The 15,129-nt window shown below is 32.9% G+C and overlaps 1 protein-coding gene across 1 annotated transcript in view; it reads left to right on the top strand.

The window, feature by feature from the left end:
* Positions 1-15,129, top strand: part of LOC139484676 (heat shock 70 kDa protein 12A-like) — a 50,676-nt gene that overhangs the window by 18,022 nt on the left and 17,525 nt on the right. The window contains exons 4-5 of the mRNA XM_071268536.1: positions 3,291-3,509; positions 8,669-8,831. Of these exons, the coding sequence (XP_071124637.1) occupies positions 3,291-3,509; positions 8,669-8,831 (382 nt within the window). The remainder of the gene's footprint in view (positions 1-3,290; positions 3,510-8,668; positions 8,832-15,129) is intronic.

Genomic DNA, 15,129 nt, shown 5'->3' with positions numbered 1-15,129 from the left:
TACAATTTTGATTTACTGCAGGTCTTTGGCCACTCTTCGCAAGTCTCATAATCTCAGAGTGTAAATGTGAGATAAGCAGTGCATTATCCCTATATCTTGCTACTGTCGACGTTCAATCAGCTTTTGATGTCGTTCAACATACCATTCTTCTTGACAAGCTTCTTGATCGTGGAATACACCCAGATATATGGTTACTAAATAAAGACTTCTACAGCGGACTTACCTCCAAAGTTAAATGGCAGGGAGAATTCAGTGACAGCTTTAGCATCCAACAAGGAGTTAGACAAGGGGGTCTTCTATCAACCCATCTATATAAAATATTTGTTGAAGATCTTCTCAAAGAACTGGAAGAAAACTCCCTAGGCTTTATATTAGGCACAATATACTGTGGTGCACCAACGTGTGCTGATGATGTAGCACTACTGAGCTCAAATCCAGAAGAACTTCAGGTGATGTTTAACATTCTACAAAGCAAATCAATATCAGTATACTATTTATCCGACTAAATTCAAACCTATCCAGTATAAAGCATAAAAAAATCCGAGCCATACTCCTGGAAAATGTGAGGAAAGGTCATTTCTGCTTCGGAAGAAACTGTACATCTGGGTATAAAACGAACAGCTAGAAAGGAATGTGATATCAACATAGAGGAACGCATCAAATCTGCAAGAAGAACCAATTTGAAATATGCTCTAATGAACTCAGGTCTACATATAACCAACGGCTTAAATCCCAAAATCTCCGTTACAATATACAAAAGCTATGTATTGCTCAAAATGCTCAAATGGAACTATTGGAAAAGTTTCACAAAGAAACTCTCAGATCCATACAATCATTCTCTAAAAGAACGGCTATTCCTGCCATTTATTTACTACTGGGTGTCTAGAAGGAGAAATCCACACACAAAAAAATGACTCTCTTACATGCAAATCTGTCTTGTGACAACTCTAAATTAAAGGAAATTCTTAAAAGACAAATATACGTCAATTCCAAAAATCCTAAAAGCGTCTTTCATGAATCAATCTTACTGCTACAACAATACAACCTGCAAAACATGCTTGACCCCAATAGAAATCTGCCTTCAAAAGTTGTATTGAAAAAAAACCCTGAGATCCACAATCAACAAATACTGTTCCTCTGAACTACAAGAAACGGCAGATACAAAATCATCATTGAGATTCCTAAATACAATTGATATGTCATCTTGGAGATAGGAATTGTTCATCCAGTCTGGGAACTCGCATTTTTATATTAGTTGTACGGAAAAGCAAGATCTTGCTGTAGTTCCAGTTCAGAAATCATTTTAAAGACGTATCCCGTTCATCCTCTTTTGACTTGTAATCTCTGGTGATATATTTTGCTGCTTGACGTTGTATCCTTTCAATCTTTTTTTTGTTACCGTATAGGGTCCCTTTTAAATTATAAGATTCATTCCTAAAGGTCTAGATCATTGTTCTAATCTGACACAGATTTCAATAACTGGAATGCTACCCATGTTGAATATATGGTGACCCACGAGAACAGCAGTATCACTATTGAAATTGTGTTTAATACCATGATTGTTCAATGCCAATAATTTAAATGGAGACAGACATTTGACCTGAAAGTTGGTGTGGGAGTGCAAAATCCAAAACTAACTGACTATGATATATGGTTAAAGAATATATATCAATTACTTAGGTCAACATGGTCACGGGCAGAGTTGTTATAAGATAATAATTTGGCAGAGAAGTGGTTTAAGTTTCATATAAAGCGATCTGACTGACATGAACTAAAAAATCAAAGGAGTATCCCTATGTGTTTAACTAGTAAAACAATATTATGCTATTGTCCAAATATATAGAAATATAATTTGCTTCAAGAAACAGAAATAACTAGGTCACTAGTAACTTATTTAATGAGTATGTGGGATATAAGAGCATGCTTACAACAGGCTTTTCATAATCATTTGGTTTGAAAAGAATACTAGTAGTCTATATTCTTAATTGAGAAAAATGTAATTGCAAGAAAAAAATCCCATTACTTAGAACTTGGGATCATTCAGGTAGTCTTTATTTATATGTACAAAAGAACGGCCAGTAGTCATTGGATATTGTAGATCATTTAAATAGTCTTGACCTATTTATTAGTACAAAAGAACAGCCAGTAGTCATTGGATATTGTAGATCATTTAAATAGTCTTGACCTATTTATATGTACAAAAGAACAGCCAGTAGTCATTGGATATTGTAGATCATTTAAATATTCTTGACCTATTTATTAGTACAAAAGAACAGCCAGTAGTCATTGGATATTGTAGATCATTTAAATAGTCTTGACCTATTTATTAGTACAGAAGAACAGCCAGTAGTCATTGGATATTGTAGATCATTTAAATATTCTTGACCTATTTATTAGTACAAAAGAACAGCCAGTAGTAATACACCTAATCGCTATTTATTCTATTCCGGATAAGTTCTAAAATTACACAACTTTTTCATCCAGTTGAAGCTATCTGGGACCCTGTTTAAACAATTCACCATGCATGATACTTTATAATGAGACCTGTTTAAACTACCGTAAATACTTCAAACAAAATATTTTTTTACTTCAATTTTAATTTCGAAAAAAGTGGATCATACTATATCAAAGTTTCTTGATGATCACTTTCTAAAGTTTATTCTTCCTCAACTCACTACTGATGACCTCCATTTTTTGGCCGTTGACCCCAAACAGGAAGTTGTATAAATGACTGTTTTTCCCGGAATGGACTAAACAGCAATAAGGTGTATTGGATACTGTAGATCATTCAGGTAGTCTTGACCTATTCATTTGTACAAAAATAAAACAGACACATATACGAATATCAATTATATGCTTACGAGACATGTTGCAATGTTATACTAATTACGGTATGTGAAAATCAAGACTTGCATAAAAAAATATCACACTATTAGAGACAGTGGCGTCATTTTTCCTCATAGCTTTTAGCTCCTTGACTAACCTTTATGGCCAACTACGAAAGTAGAGTGGCATTATGTTTTTGAGTCTATTTGTCCGTTCATCAGTCCGCAATAGGTTAAAGTTTTTGTTCAAGTCAAGTTTATAATCTTGGTCAAGGACATTTTTGCTGAAGTTGAAGTCCAATCAACTTTTTTTTTTTAAACTTGATACACATGTTTCCTTTGATAAGATCTTTCTGATGTAAATGCCAAATTATAGTTTTAGTCCAGTTTAACGGTCCATTGAACATATAAAATGAGAGTGCGAGTGGGTAATCCGTGTACTATGAACATATTCTTGTTTTGCAGAGAATCACTAGAGATATAAAGATAAAAGATGAGCTTGATAAAGAAATGGACGCTATAAAGGTGTTTCAGTCTGTTATTCAGTTTCTGAAGGATCACTTATTTAAAAGTATATCAGATGAAATTAAAGGTATCCAGGAGAATGATTTACACTATGTCCTAACAGTACCTGCCATATGGGAAGACTCTGCCAAAGAGTTTATGAGAGAAGCTGCTACTATGGTTTGTTCTTGTTTTGGTTAACATCCAGTTTTTAAATTATTTCTAATTGCTTCTGAAAAAAAAACCATTGATTTATTCTTTGACTTAATCTCATATGGTTAAAGTGATATAATACTATAAAATTTATATATGTGAATGTAATTGAACTCATTTCACCTTCCTACTCTTTGTTATATCATAGAAACGTAATAGCCTACGGATGACCAAGGAATTGTGTCATTAATTCACATTTTCTTGTTTCAACAGTCACTTCTCTAATGAACATTACATGATTCGAAAACAAAAATGCAGGTCGAGCAGATGAAAACGTCCTGTAATCATGTAGAACTCAAATCTATGGCGGGTTCCAAATCTATGGCAGATTCCTAATTTATGGCAAATGTGACGTTACAAACGTCAAACAAATCAAATCTATGGCAGGTTGTTGTTTTCTCCAAATCTATGGCAGATCTTTTTCATAACGTCACAATTGAATTACGCCAAATTACATCGTCGCAGCCGATTACGATGGCGGAACCCAAAGATTTCTTTCAACTGTCAGAAGGTATTTCCATAGACAACGATTTGAGAATGGTTTACAGGAAGATGTTTTATCCAAAAGCGGAACAAAACGTGCTGAATAAGGACTCCGCTGTTTTCAGTATCGGATATTTTAGAAAAGGATTTATATTAAATATTTTACGGGTGGCAAAGTTTATAAAGTCTAATTACCAGACACTAATCTGATTTAAATTGTCATCAAGTAAACAAAAAGTATTATCAATGAAATAACGTTATGTGAAAATTCAAACTGTTCTTTTTCATTTGTCTTTTTTATATAAAACCTGCCTTCTTGTTTGATGAGGGACTTACTGGTTGGTTTAATGAATGGGCTAAACAGGTACTCTGCACAGATTTCAAAAAAGTATATTTACCGGGCGCATCATATTTATCTTTAAGTCTGTTTTAAGTTCTATGAATTCCATCATTTTCAAAATGTTCCATGATCCATTGTCGTGCAAAGATATAGGAAGATGTGGTATGAGTTCCAATGAGACAACTCTCCATCCAAGTCAAACTCTATAAAAGTAAACCACTATAGGTCAAAGTACGGGAAAACCAACGGTCTAATCAATATCAAAACGAGAAACGAGAAATCCACTTGTTAATGACAAGGCATTGGTCGTATATGTACTGTATTGTTTTCCATTTGCACAACATTTGCCATAGATTTAAAAAACAACAAAAATCCGCCATAGATTAGGAAATTACAAAACTTGCCATAGATTAGGATTGTAAAAAATGCCATAGATTTGGGATTGCATGACGTCACATTTGCCATAGATTATGAATCTGTCATAGATTTGGAACCCATCATAGATTTGAGTCCTACAAATGGGTGAATTCAAAATAAATAAGGCACAAACTGATTTTTTTGGTCAATTTTCAACTAAGTTAAAATAGTTTTTCTTTGATGATTATAGGTTGTTTGTTCATTGAAGTTCGTAAATCCAAGACGGCAATAAGATCAAGAAATAATTAAAAAAGTTTTAGCATTTTTATTAAAAGGATGTAACAAAAAAACTATAACATGAACACATTGCATAATACCTTTTGAAAAGAATTCAAAACAGAAATTGACAGTTTTTTACAGTGCAATTAATCACTGGAACTATAGTTATTAGTTGCAGGCATAAATACAGTTTGTTTTACATTCTTTTTGAAATTTTTTTTTTCATTCACCCCCCCCCCCCCCCTCCCTCATTTTTGATGAGGCTTGTTCAAAAAGTTTTTATATTGATAACAAGTGATAAGAAAAATGAAGATAAATTACTTTCCTTGTAAGAGTAATCCTTTTAGAAGACAAACACCCCCAAACAAATATTCAAATATCAATAATAAAAATATAGTATATGAACGTTTTACCTGATTTTGTTGCACTCCTGACACTTACCATATACAACAGTTAAAAAAAATATATGAAATAGAGAAAAATAAGTTGAGGTTTTATATAATATAATTTTAAAGTAAAGGATATTTCCTTCCATTTAAGTGTTGATTTTTTTTTATTGTTTTTGGATCAAAATTGTAATTTTGATCAACAAAATACCTGAGGTTTATATTAATTTTAGTTAAAAAAAAAAGAGTTCCCATGCATTAAAATGCATTATTTTTAATGACAGACATACTGACAACAACCATATATAATTTTAGTCATATTTTTCTATCCATTCTGCTTTTATGCACACATAAAAATATACAACAATTTCACCTGTTTCTGTTGGACTCTTACACTGTTTATGTGCAACAATTAAATAAAAAATACATGAACTAAAGAACAATGAATCTAACATTTATGTTACAAAAGTTAAAGTAAAGAAATTTTTCTTCATTTATTGGCTACAATTTTGTAATTTTTCTAATCAAAAATGATAAACAAAAATGCCAAAATATCTCAAATTATCTCAAATTATCTTCAATTTTGTTTTCAAAAAGTAGTTGAAGTAGATCACCAATTGGTTCTGATCCTTAAAAAAATATTTTTTGAAATGATAAATATTCTCAAAGCAAACATATATGATTTCAGACTTAAATATCTATTACATTTGATTGTATGCATACATAGAAATATACCATTATTTCACCTATTTCTGTTCCACTCCTGACACTGTTAATGTTGAACAATTATAATTAGTTATCAAAAGTACCAGGATTATAGTTTTATACGCCAGACGCGCGTTTCGTCTACATAAGACTCATCAGTGACGCTCAGATCAAAATAGTTAAAAAGCCAAACAAATACAAAGTTGAAGAGCATTGAGGACCCAAAATTCTCAAAAGTTATAAAATGGACTAAAACTATAAAAGGTTGTGTTTTGCATTCATAATTATTTTCAAGAATTCATTAACTAAGTAATCTTTGATCTTAAAGAAATGAGAAACAACAAATCAATATGATTTCTTCTAATTTTCAATTGGAAAACTGTATCATATAAATAAATCAAAAGCAAATACTAGGTGTTTTTTTGTATTATTAAAACTCTACAAATGGTAAGAATTAATGCATTGACAATAATTTACATATAAAAGTACTTATTAATGATAAATATAAAAGCTAAATAATTGTATTCTAAACGTATTGTACTCCTGACACAGAATGAATAGCCCTATTGGAAAATAAAATCCTTTTCTGTCATCTTTTTTACAGGAATCTAGTCTCATATACTGCATCTTCAGAAAAATAAGGCAAAAAATTTATATTGAAGCGATTATTTTTGAATGAAAACTATCAAAAGTAAAAATGTTGCACTCCTGACCATGTAGGGTATGCACCATTTAAAACAAGAAGATTAAAACAACAAAAATATTATAAAGATATCGAACCAAAGGTATGACATTGATGATTGACCTTGTCATGGAATTGTTGATATATAATGTCAGAAATTACTTTAGAAGGGTAAGCAAGAGACAAGGATAATAAACTTGAATGTGAATCGAAATGGGTTTTTCTGCTGGGTCAAATATACCAAGTATAAGTATATAAGTCCCAGTTTTCTGTCAATTTGATTTGAAAGGAACATTGTGAATAATGAGTTTCTAGCACGAAAAATCGTTTAGGGCGAAAAAAATCCGCTGCAAGAAAATAACTCTTTATCGCCGCTTCAAAAAAAAAATGATTAGTAATATGCATATATTATATTGAACATTTAGAAATTTATGCTTGCTTTGATAAATACATTTAAAATATGTTGCCCCATAACACCCAATGTCATATATCTTTTCACATAAGACGTAATAGCTCATAAAAGGTCATTTGCCAAAATTTAAGCAAAATCTTGATTTCTTTTCTTTTGATTTGAGAACCAATATATTATATTTTTAGCTTATGTTGTTCCCTTAACTAATGCTAGTTTCCGACTTTTAGTATCAATTTTATATTCTTGATTTTTTTATTCAATATGAAGAAATAAATCCTTTATGTTTGGTTTGTGACTACAATATACATTTATCCCACATCTTCTTCTTTCATATCAAACACAACATTTAAGTTTGGAAATGACCAGTCGACAATTCAGATAAGTACATACTAGGTATGTGTTTATTTTTGCGTTCGCATGACATTGGAAAGTTAACATAATTTTGAATGACTTTCTGCAACGATCAGGTCAATAAAAGTTTACTGTTGTTTTTTGTTTACTTCTGTTTGTGTTTTGTCCGTTTTTTATTTATTTTGTCATGGCATTGTCAGTTTGTTTTCGGCCTAAAAGTTTGAATTTCCTGTTGGTATATTTCGCCTCCTTTATTGTGCAGCAGCAAATATTTCATGCAAAATTGTGGTTGAAAAGGTAAAGATTGAATGTACATGCATATCATCATTCGGATCTGTGATTGTTCCTGTTTGTTTATAATATAATAGATACTTGCATTGTTACAGATGTTCTTCAATGATTCCAGAAATAAGAAATTATCACATAAGATCTCGCATTACCGCTAAAAAAAATAAAAATAATCAGTAAGTTATACTTATGCAGAATATAGAATAAAATGCTCCATATCGTTTTAGCAGAGAGAAACAAATTATTATCACCTCAATGAAGCGATCATTGTCCATATGTGACCATACTTCTATGTTGTTAGACTAGATGACGATTCTGCTTATTGAGACTTGACGATGCGTAGTCCTTTTCGATGTCGTCATGCAATTTCTATATTTTCCCATCGTCAACACTTTTTCAACGGCTGACATATAAAAAGGGAGTTCGATAACCCCATGAAAATTATGTATTAATAGAAAGAAAAATTCGACCATATGAACATTTAATATTTATAGAAAAGTCGTAGGAATGTTTTAAATGGCAGATTAAATTAAATTAACTTGAAATTTCTTATTTTTGGCGTTAACTTGACATTATATCTAAGTACAGACTGGTGTTTTCCTAACATTTTCAAATGACTGTAACTTTGAAAGTAGTTCGGTTACCCACTCAAAATTCTCGATTTTCATTGTTTTATCAAAAGTTCTACGTATGATCTACGTATAATAATTTCTTTAAAATCCACAGACGAGCCATTTACGTACCTGTTACACAGTTTAGAGATGAGAAATTCGTGCTCTTTGAAGCCTTTGATTAATATTTATATAAGATAATTTTCTATTCTCTTTATCTATATATTTACAGGCAGGTATAAAAACTGGACAGTTGAGTATTGCTTTAGAGCCAGAAGCAGCTTCTATTTACTGCCAGCACCTTAAGACTGATAGACAGGAGGATGCTAAAGAAAAGAATGCTTTTGCACAGACAATTAAAGCAGGAATGAAGTACATGGTAGTTGACCTTGGAGGTAAATAAATTTGACCTTTACGAGGATTCTAAATAGTTAATTTATCATCACTTACCATTATCATGTCATTCAAGTGAGATTACGATTTCAATGAACACAACAGATATTTCTGTCATTAAATTTGCTGAATACTAGGACGTCAATCAACCAATCATCAACCAATCTATAAAACAAAAGACCATTAAAGCATTTAACGTATGATCTTCTCTAACAATCGCTCCAAACTACATGGCTTATTTCGATCAATCGGTCTGTTTTTCCATTTATCTGTCTGTCAATCCTGTTTCACTGTATCAGGCAAATTTTTGAAAAAATGAAAAGTTTAAAGAGATAGACCAGAGGTATGCAATACAACTCTTACAAATGTAGGTTAAGCCATCTGTGCGCCTTAATACCGCAGTCCCACTACAATCTGTAGAAAAATGCAAATTTTGACAATCGTAGTACGATCGTGTGGATCGCAGTAAGGTCGTATCACGATCGTGGTGAGGTCTTCAAGATAATGATGTGCGTGGCCAACTTTAAACATATCAAAACAATCGTGGTGCGGTCATGGCGAAATCAGGTCGAAGTAGAAGCGTAGTGAGAGCCTACTAAGGTCGTTGTAAGATTGGAAAGGTCGCTGTACAATCGTAGCGAGAGCGTAGCGAAAGCGTGCTTCTATTCGGAAAGACCGCGCTACGATCTCACAGCGACGTTATTACGACCGCACTACGACCATCACGTTCTCACCGCGACCCAACTTTGCTTCCATTACGACTATACCAGGTTTACACTGCGTTGTTCAAGACCATAGTACGATTCTAGCACGTCCATGCCGTCCTCATCACGCTCTTCTTACGACCCGACTACGTTCATACTACGACCATCATTCTCATTGTCATTTTTACATAAAGCATTAAATGTTTCCAGGTTTTGTTTGTATGTATGTAATAAGGACCTCTTGTCCATTTTTTCTAACGGCTCAACCATGCTTGACACATCTGTATCATCTTCGCTATCGTGCACTAAAATATCGTCATTTGAGCTTGATGGGCCAGAAAAAAGGTTGTAACTTAGGTTGGATTGGTCGGTCCGACATTTCTGCTGGATCAGGATTCGTTACAATCAGAACTCCCTCTGCCTCTACATATACCCCCATCACCACACCCGGGTTTTGGTGGCACGACTGTATTGTTTCCAAGAAATCAACGTATTAATCAGAAATAGAAGGAATGGAACAGTATTGATATATGAAACAAGATGTTAACGTTATTGCTGGGAACGTAGTAAAAAGTAAAATCACAAAAATACTGAACTTAGAGGAAAATCAATTCGAAAAGTCCATAATCACATGGCAAAATCAAACAACAAAACGTATCAAAAACGAATGGACAAGAACTGTCATATTCCTGACTTGGTACAGGCATTTTCAAATGTAGAAAATGGTGGATAAAACCTGGTTCTATAGCGCTAACCCTCTCACTTTAATGACAGTCTCATCAAATTCCGTTATATTTTCATGGATGCGTTAAATAAACAGACACAATAAATAAAATAGTCAAAATATGGGTACATCAGTCATCATGGTATAACAATTTTAAAAGGAACAATTTAACATCGTGGTAAAAACGTGCTATAATTGCAGTAAAATCGTGGTAAGATCGTGTTGTAAACGGATAACTCGTGGTATAGTCGTAGTGAGAACGTGATGAGCGTAGAAGGATCATGATAATCGTAGAAAAAGCGTGGTGAGAACGTGGTAAAATCGTAGCGGGGTTGTTGTAGAAGCGCAATGAGGACGTAGTATCATCATGAAAACAACGAAAATTAACATTTTCTTGCCGCTCCCACCGCGACCTCACCACGATCTGAATTGATTTTAGATGGCGATGAGCGTGGCGCGATCGTGGTCTAGTGCGACTGGGGCTTAAACTAACAGATGTTCAACAGTGAACAAGCTATATTTTGACTACATTTGGTAATAATCATGATGATGCAGTATATTATAACTATGCCTTAAATTCACTTTTTTTTAAAAATTATTTTATATTAAAAATCTGAAAGGTATATAAGTTATATTTAGATATAAAATGTTAAGAAAAAACAATTGAATAAGGAGTTATGGGGGGAAAGTAAAATCACAAAATTACTGAACTCAGAGGAAAATTCAAAACGGAAAGTCCCAAATCAAATGTCAAAAGCAAAAGCTAATACACATCAAACGAATTGAAAACAACAGTCATGTTCCTGACTTGGTAAAGACATTTTTTATGTAGAAAAAGGTGGATAAAACGTGGTTTTTAAGCTAGCTAAGCCCCTCACTTGTATAACAGTCGCATAAAATTCCATTATATTGACATCTATGTGTGAACAAAACAAACATACATAATAGGTACAAATGTCACACATAGAGGTACAAAAGCAACACGAACCCAGCCAAAAACTGGGGGTGATCTCAGGTGCTCTGAAAGGGTAAGCAGATCCTGCTCCACATGTGGCATCTGTCGTGTTACTTATGTTATTACAAAGCCGGTAAAAAGTCTTATTCGGAAGGTCACATTCGTGACAAGGGAACGGCATGGATGACTCTTGGTAGAGCTTTCTTACAAATTGACGAAAGGTACGTATGCTTGACGAATCATACGTAAGACTCGTTTAAGGGATCCTTTATTTTGACATATTTAAATAATAGTCGTGGAACTTCGGACAATTATCCTACATGCAACGACAGTTATTAAATTGGACTTTCCCGATATAGTTATAGGATGTCGGGACGTACGATATGTTAAAATATGATACCACCAGGTCGGATGAGATAACACTACAAAATATCCGAAATATATCTAGTAGTCAGACAAAAAAATGCCCCTAAAAAACTAAAAACCGACCCCTCCCCTACGTATACTCTTCAATATTACAATGTTTTGAATCATCCCAAATGTGTGTACTTATAAACAACGGTATATCGCTTGATCTTCCAAGTGCTTCACCAAACCTTTCTAAATTATTAACTTCTATTTTATCAGCAATCAAAGCCGGGCTCCAAAGTTATTGTGAAACTGTCTATTCTAGAGGTGGCGTGCATCAGATGTGGGTACTAAAAAAATCCGAAGATCTTTTAGAGTTCGTACAATCTAAATCTCACTCATCTTGCAATATTAATAAAACATTTGACTTTTCTACACTTTACACAAATATTCCCCATTTCAAACTAAAACACAAATTGAAAGTGTTGGTATTACTTTGTTTCATTAAAAAATATAGTGAACGTAGTCACAAGTATCTTGTCTGAGGGAGGGATAAAATCCTATTTTGTAAAGAATCACTCTGATTCAAACCGATAATTCTCTGAAACTGACATTGTCAAGATTGCTTGATTTCTTGATTGACAACATATTTGTTACGTTTGGATGACGTGTTTTTCAACAGGCTGTTGGAATTCAAAGGGAACCAATTGTGCCCCTCTTCTTGCCGACTTGTTTCTTTTTTAGTATGAGGCTGACTTTATACAGTAACCTCTTGGGAAGACAATTAAGAAGTTCACAACATCCTTTAACTTTCCGTTCCGCTATATAGATAAACTCATCAAAGATACCAGGATTAAATTTTGTATTTACGCCAGACGCTCGAATACAAAATAAATAAATAAAAAGGCCCAAAAAAAGTACGAAACTCTCTCAGTAAATAATACAAAATTTGGTGACTGTGTTGAACGAAACTATCCCATCGAACTAAAGATAAAGGATACTACAGATACAGTTAAGTCTGTCTCATATCTTCACTATTATCTAGAAATTGACAATGAGCGTGTGTTCAAAACAAAACTTTACGACAAAAGAGATGATTACAGCTTCCCAATTGTGAACTTTCCATTTCTATGTAGCAACCTTCCATCTGAGTCTGCATACGGAGTATATATTTCCCAATTTATACGATATTCCCGGGCTTATATTTCCTATCATGATTTCCTTAGTAGAGGATTGCTGCTCACAAGGAAAATTTTAAACCAAGAGTTACAAAAGGTGATGTGAAAATCATCCCTTCTTAAATTTTACGGAAGCCATCACAAGTTGGTTGACCGTTATGGAATACCAGTAACCGTTTCACAGATGATATCGGATATGTTCCTTATGTCGCAACTAAAATACCCTTCTCTTTTCACGACTGTGACCTACCGAATTAGATTTTTTACCGGATTTGTAATAACATAAGCAACACGACGGGTGCCACATGTAATTGTTTATCAGGTCAAGATCTATCTGCCCTGAAATTTTCAGATGAATTGGACAACTGGTTGTTAGATTGCTGCCCCTGAATTGGTAATTTTAAGGCAATTTTGCCGTATTTGGTTATTATCTTGAAAATTATTATAGATAGAGATAAACTGTAAACAGCAATAATGTTCAGCAAAGTAATATCTACAAATAAGTTAACATGATCAAAATGGTCAGTTGACCCCAAAAGGAGTTATTACCCTTTATAGTCATTTTTTACCAAGTTTTCGTAAATTTTAGTTATCTTTTACAAAAATCTTCTCCTCTGAAACTACTGGTACAAATTGAACCAAACTTGTCCACAATCATCATTAGGATATGTAGTTTAAAAAATGTGTCCGATGACCTGCCCGTGAACCAAGATGGCCGACATGACTAAAAATAGTACAAAGGGTAAAATGCAGCTTTTGGCTCATATCTCTGATACTAAAGTATTTAGAGCAAATCTGCTGTGAATAAAATTCTTCATTAGCTCAAGATATATCTGGTCTAAAATTTTCAGACCAATCGGGCAACTTGTTCTTGGGTTGCTGCCCCTGAATTGGTAATTTTAAGAAAATTTAGCAGATTTTGGTTATTATCTTGAATATTATAATAGATAGAGATAAACTGTAAATAGTGATAATGTCAATGAAAGTAAGAGCTACTAATAAGTCAAAATGGCCAAAGTGGTCAATTGACCCATTAAGGAGTTTTTTTTTGTAATTATTTTATTTTTGATGATGAAACATGTGAAATTACATACTACAGTATTCGATACACATTTTAAAAATAAAGTAATACTTGATAAATCAATTAAGTCATATGGATATAATAAGATATAGATATAAATATTACAAAAAGATTTTGTTAATTAATCAAATAAATTAAATAAAAGCTGCTTCTAACAAATGCCATTTCTGATCCATTTTTACTTTTTGTACAGGGGTTAAGAAACATACAGAGTATTTTTCTATATTAATCCAATATTTTAAATATTCTACCCCACCACATTTTGTGGGGGATATGTTCTTACATCTACATTTGTATATATAATATTTGAAATACAACAATTTTACTGTTGACAAAATCCTCAGACACACCTAAAATGACTTCTTTTGCACTGAAAGGCAGGAGAATGCCATAATTTTTAATCCAATCTATAACGGATAGCCAGAAGTTTTGTGATACATTACATTCCCAAAAAATGTGAAAAATATTTTCTTTAATTTTCTTTAATTTCTGAACAAAAAGTACAAAGTTCAGTTTCTTTTAATTTACATTTCAATAAAAATGAATTACAGATGGGTGCAGTCCTAACCTGTACAGCAAGTTAACTTGATTACCAGTCATTTGGACTGGTCAAAGTTAACCTCTGACCGAACTTAGGACTGCTCTGACCAGTCCTAGGACCAAAATCTAGTTAACTTGAAAAGCAGACTTGGTCCTAGGACTGTTTTTATGTCTGCAAAAAAGTTAACTTGGAAACAGGTCCGCTATTGATATAAGTTAACTTCGGAACCAGTCCTGTCACAAAGTTAACTTCGGAACCAGTCCTGTCATAAAGTTAACATAAGTTAACTTCGAAACCAGTCCTGCCACAAAGTTAACATAAGTTAACTTTTGCTTTGACAAATCCGATCAAAAGCAGACCTGTTCCTAAGTTAACTTTTGACTGGTCTGCTCAACACTAAGTTAACTTGTAACCAGGACCGCTCTATACGATTTTTTAAAAATATTTTTAATATCTTTGTTTTGTAGTGTAAACATCGAAAATAAAGTAAAATTAATACTTCCGTTTTATAAACAGTATTAAATACAAAATGAATTAGTTGAAATTAAGTACGCATAAAACTTGCTTGTAACACAAATTTATCTGTGATCTGACAATCTATCATTTATAAAAACAATCTTGGTTACAATGATAACGGGCACTAAATATATATATTCCAATACCTATCAAATTCAACCATATTTGCATTTTATTATGTAAATCTTTAGAAAGAAGTTTATTTGATGTTAGTTGTATACGTCCTTGTTAGTAATACATCCTTGAACTATGC

The sequence above is a fragment of the Mytilus edulis genome, chromosome 8 (genome assembly GCF_963676685.1).
Source record: "Mytilus edulis chromosome 8, xbMytEdul2.2, whole genome shotgun sequence".
Classification (NCBI taxonomy): domain Eukaryota; kingdom Metazoa; phylum Mollusca; class Bivalvia; order Mytilida; family Mytilidae; genus Mytilus; species Mytilus edulis.
The sequence above is the reverse complement of the archived record's forward strand: the minus strand, read 5'-3'. Positions and strand labels throughout refer to the sequence as shown.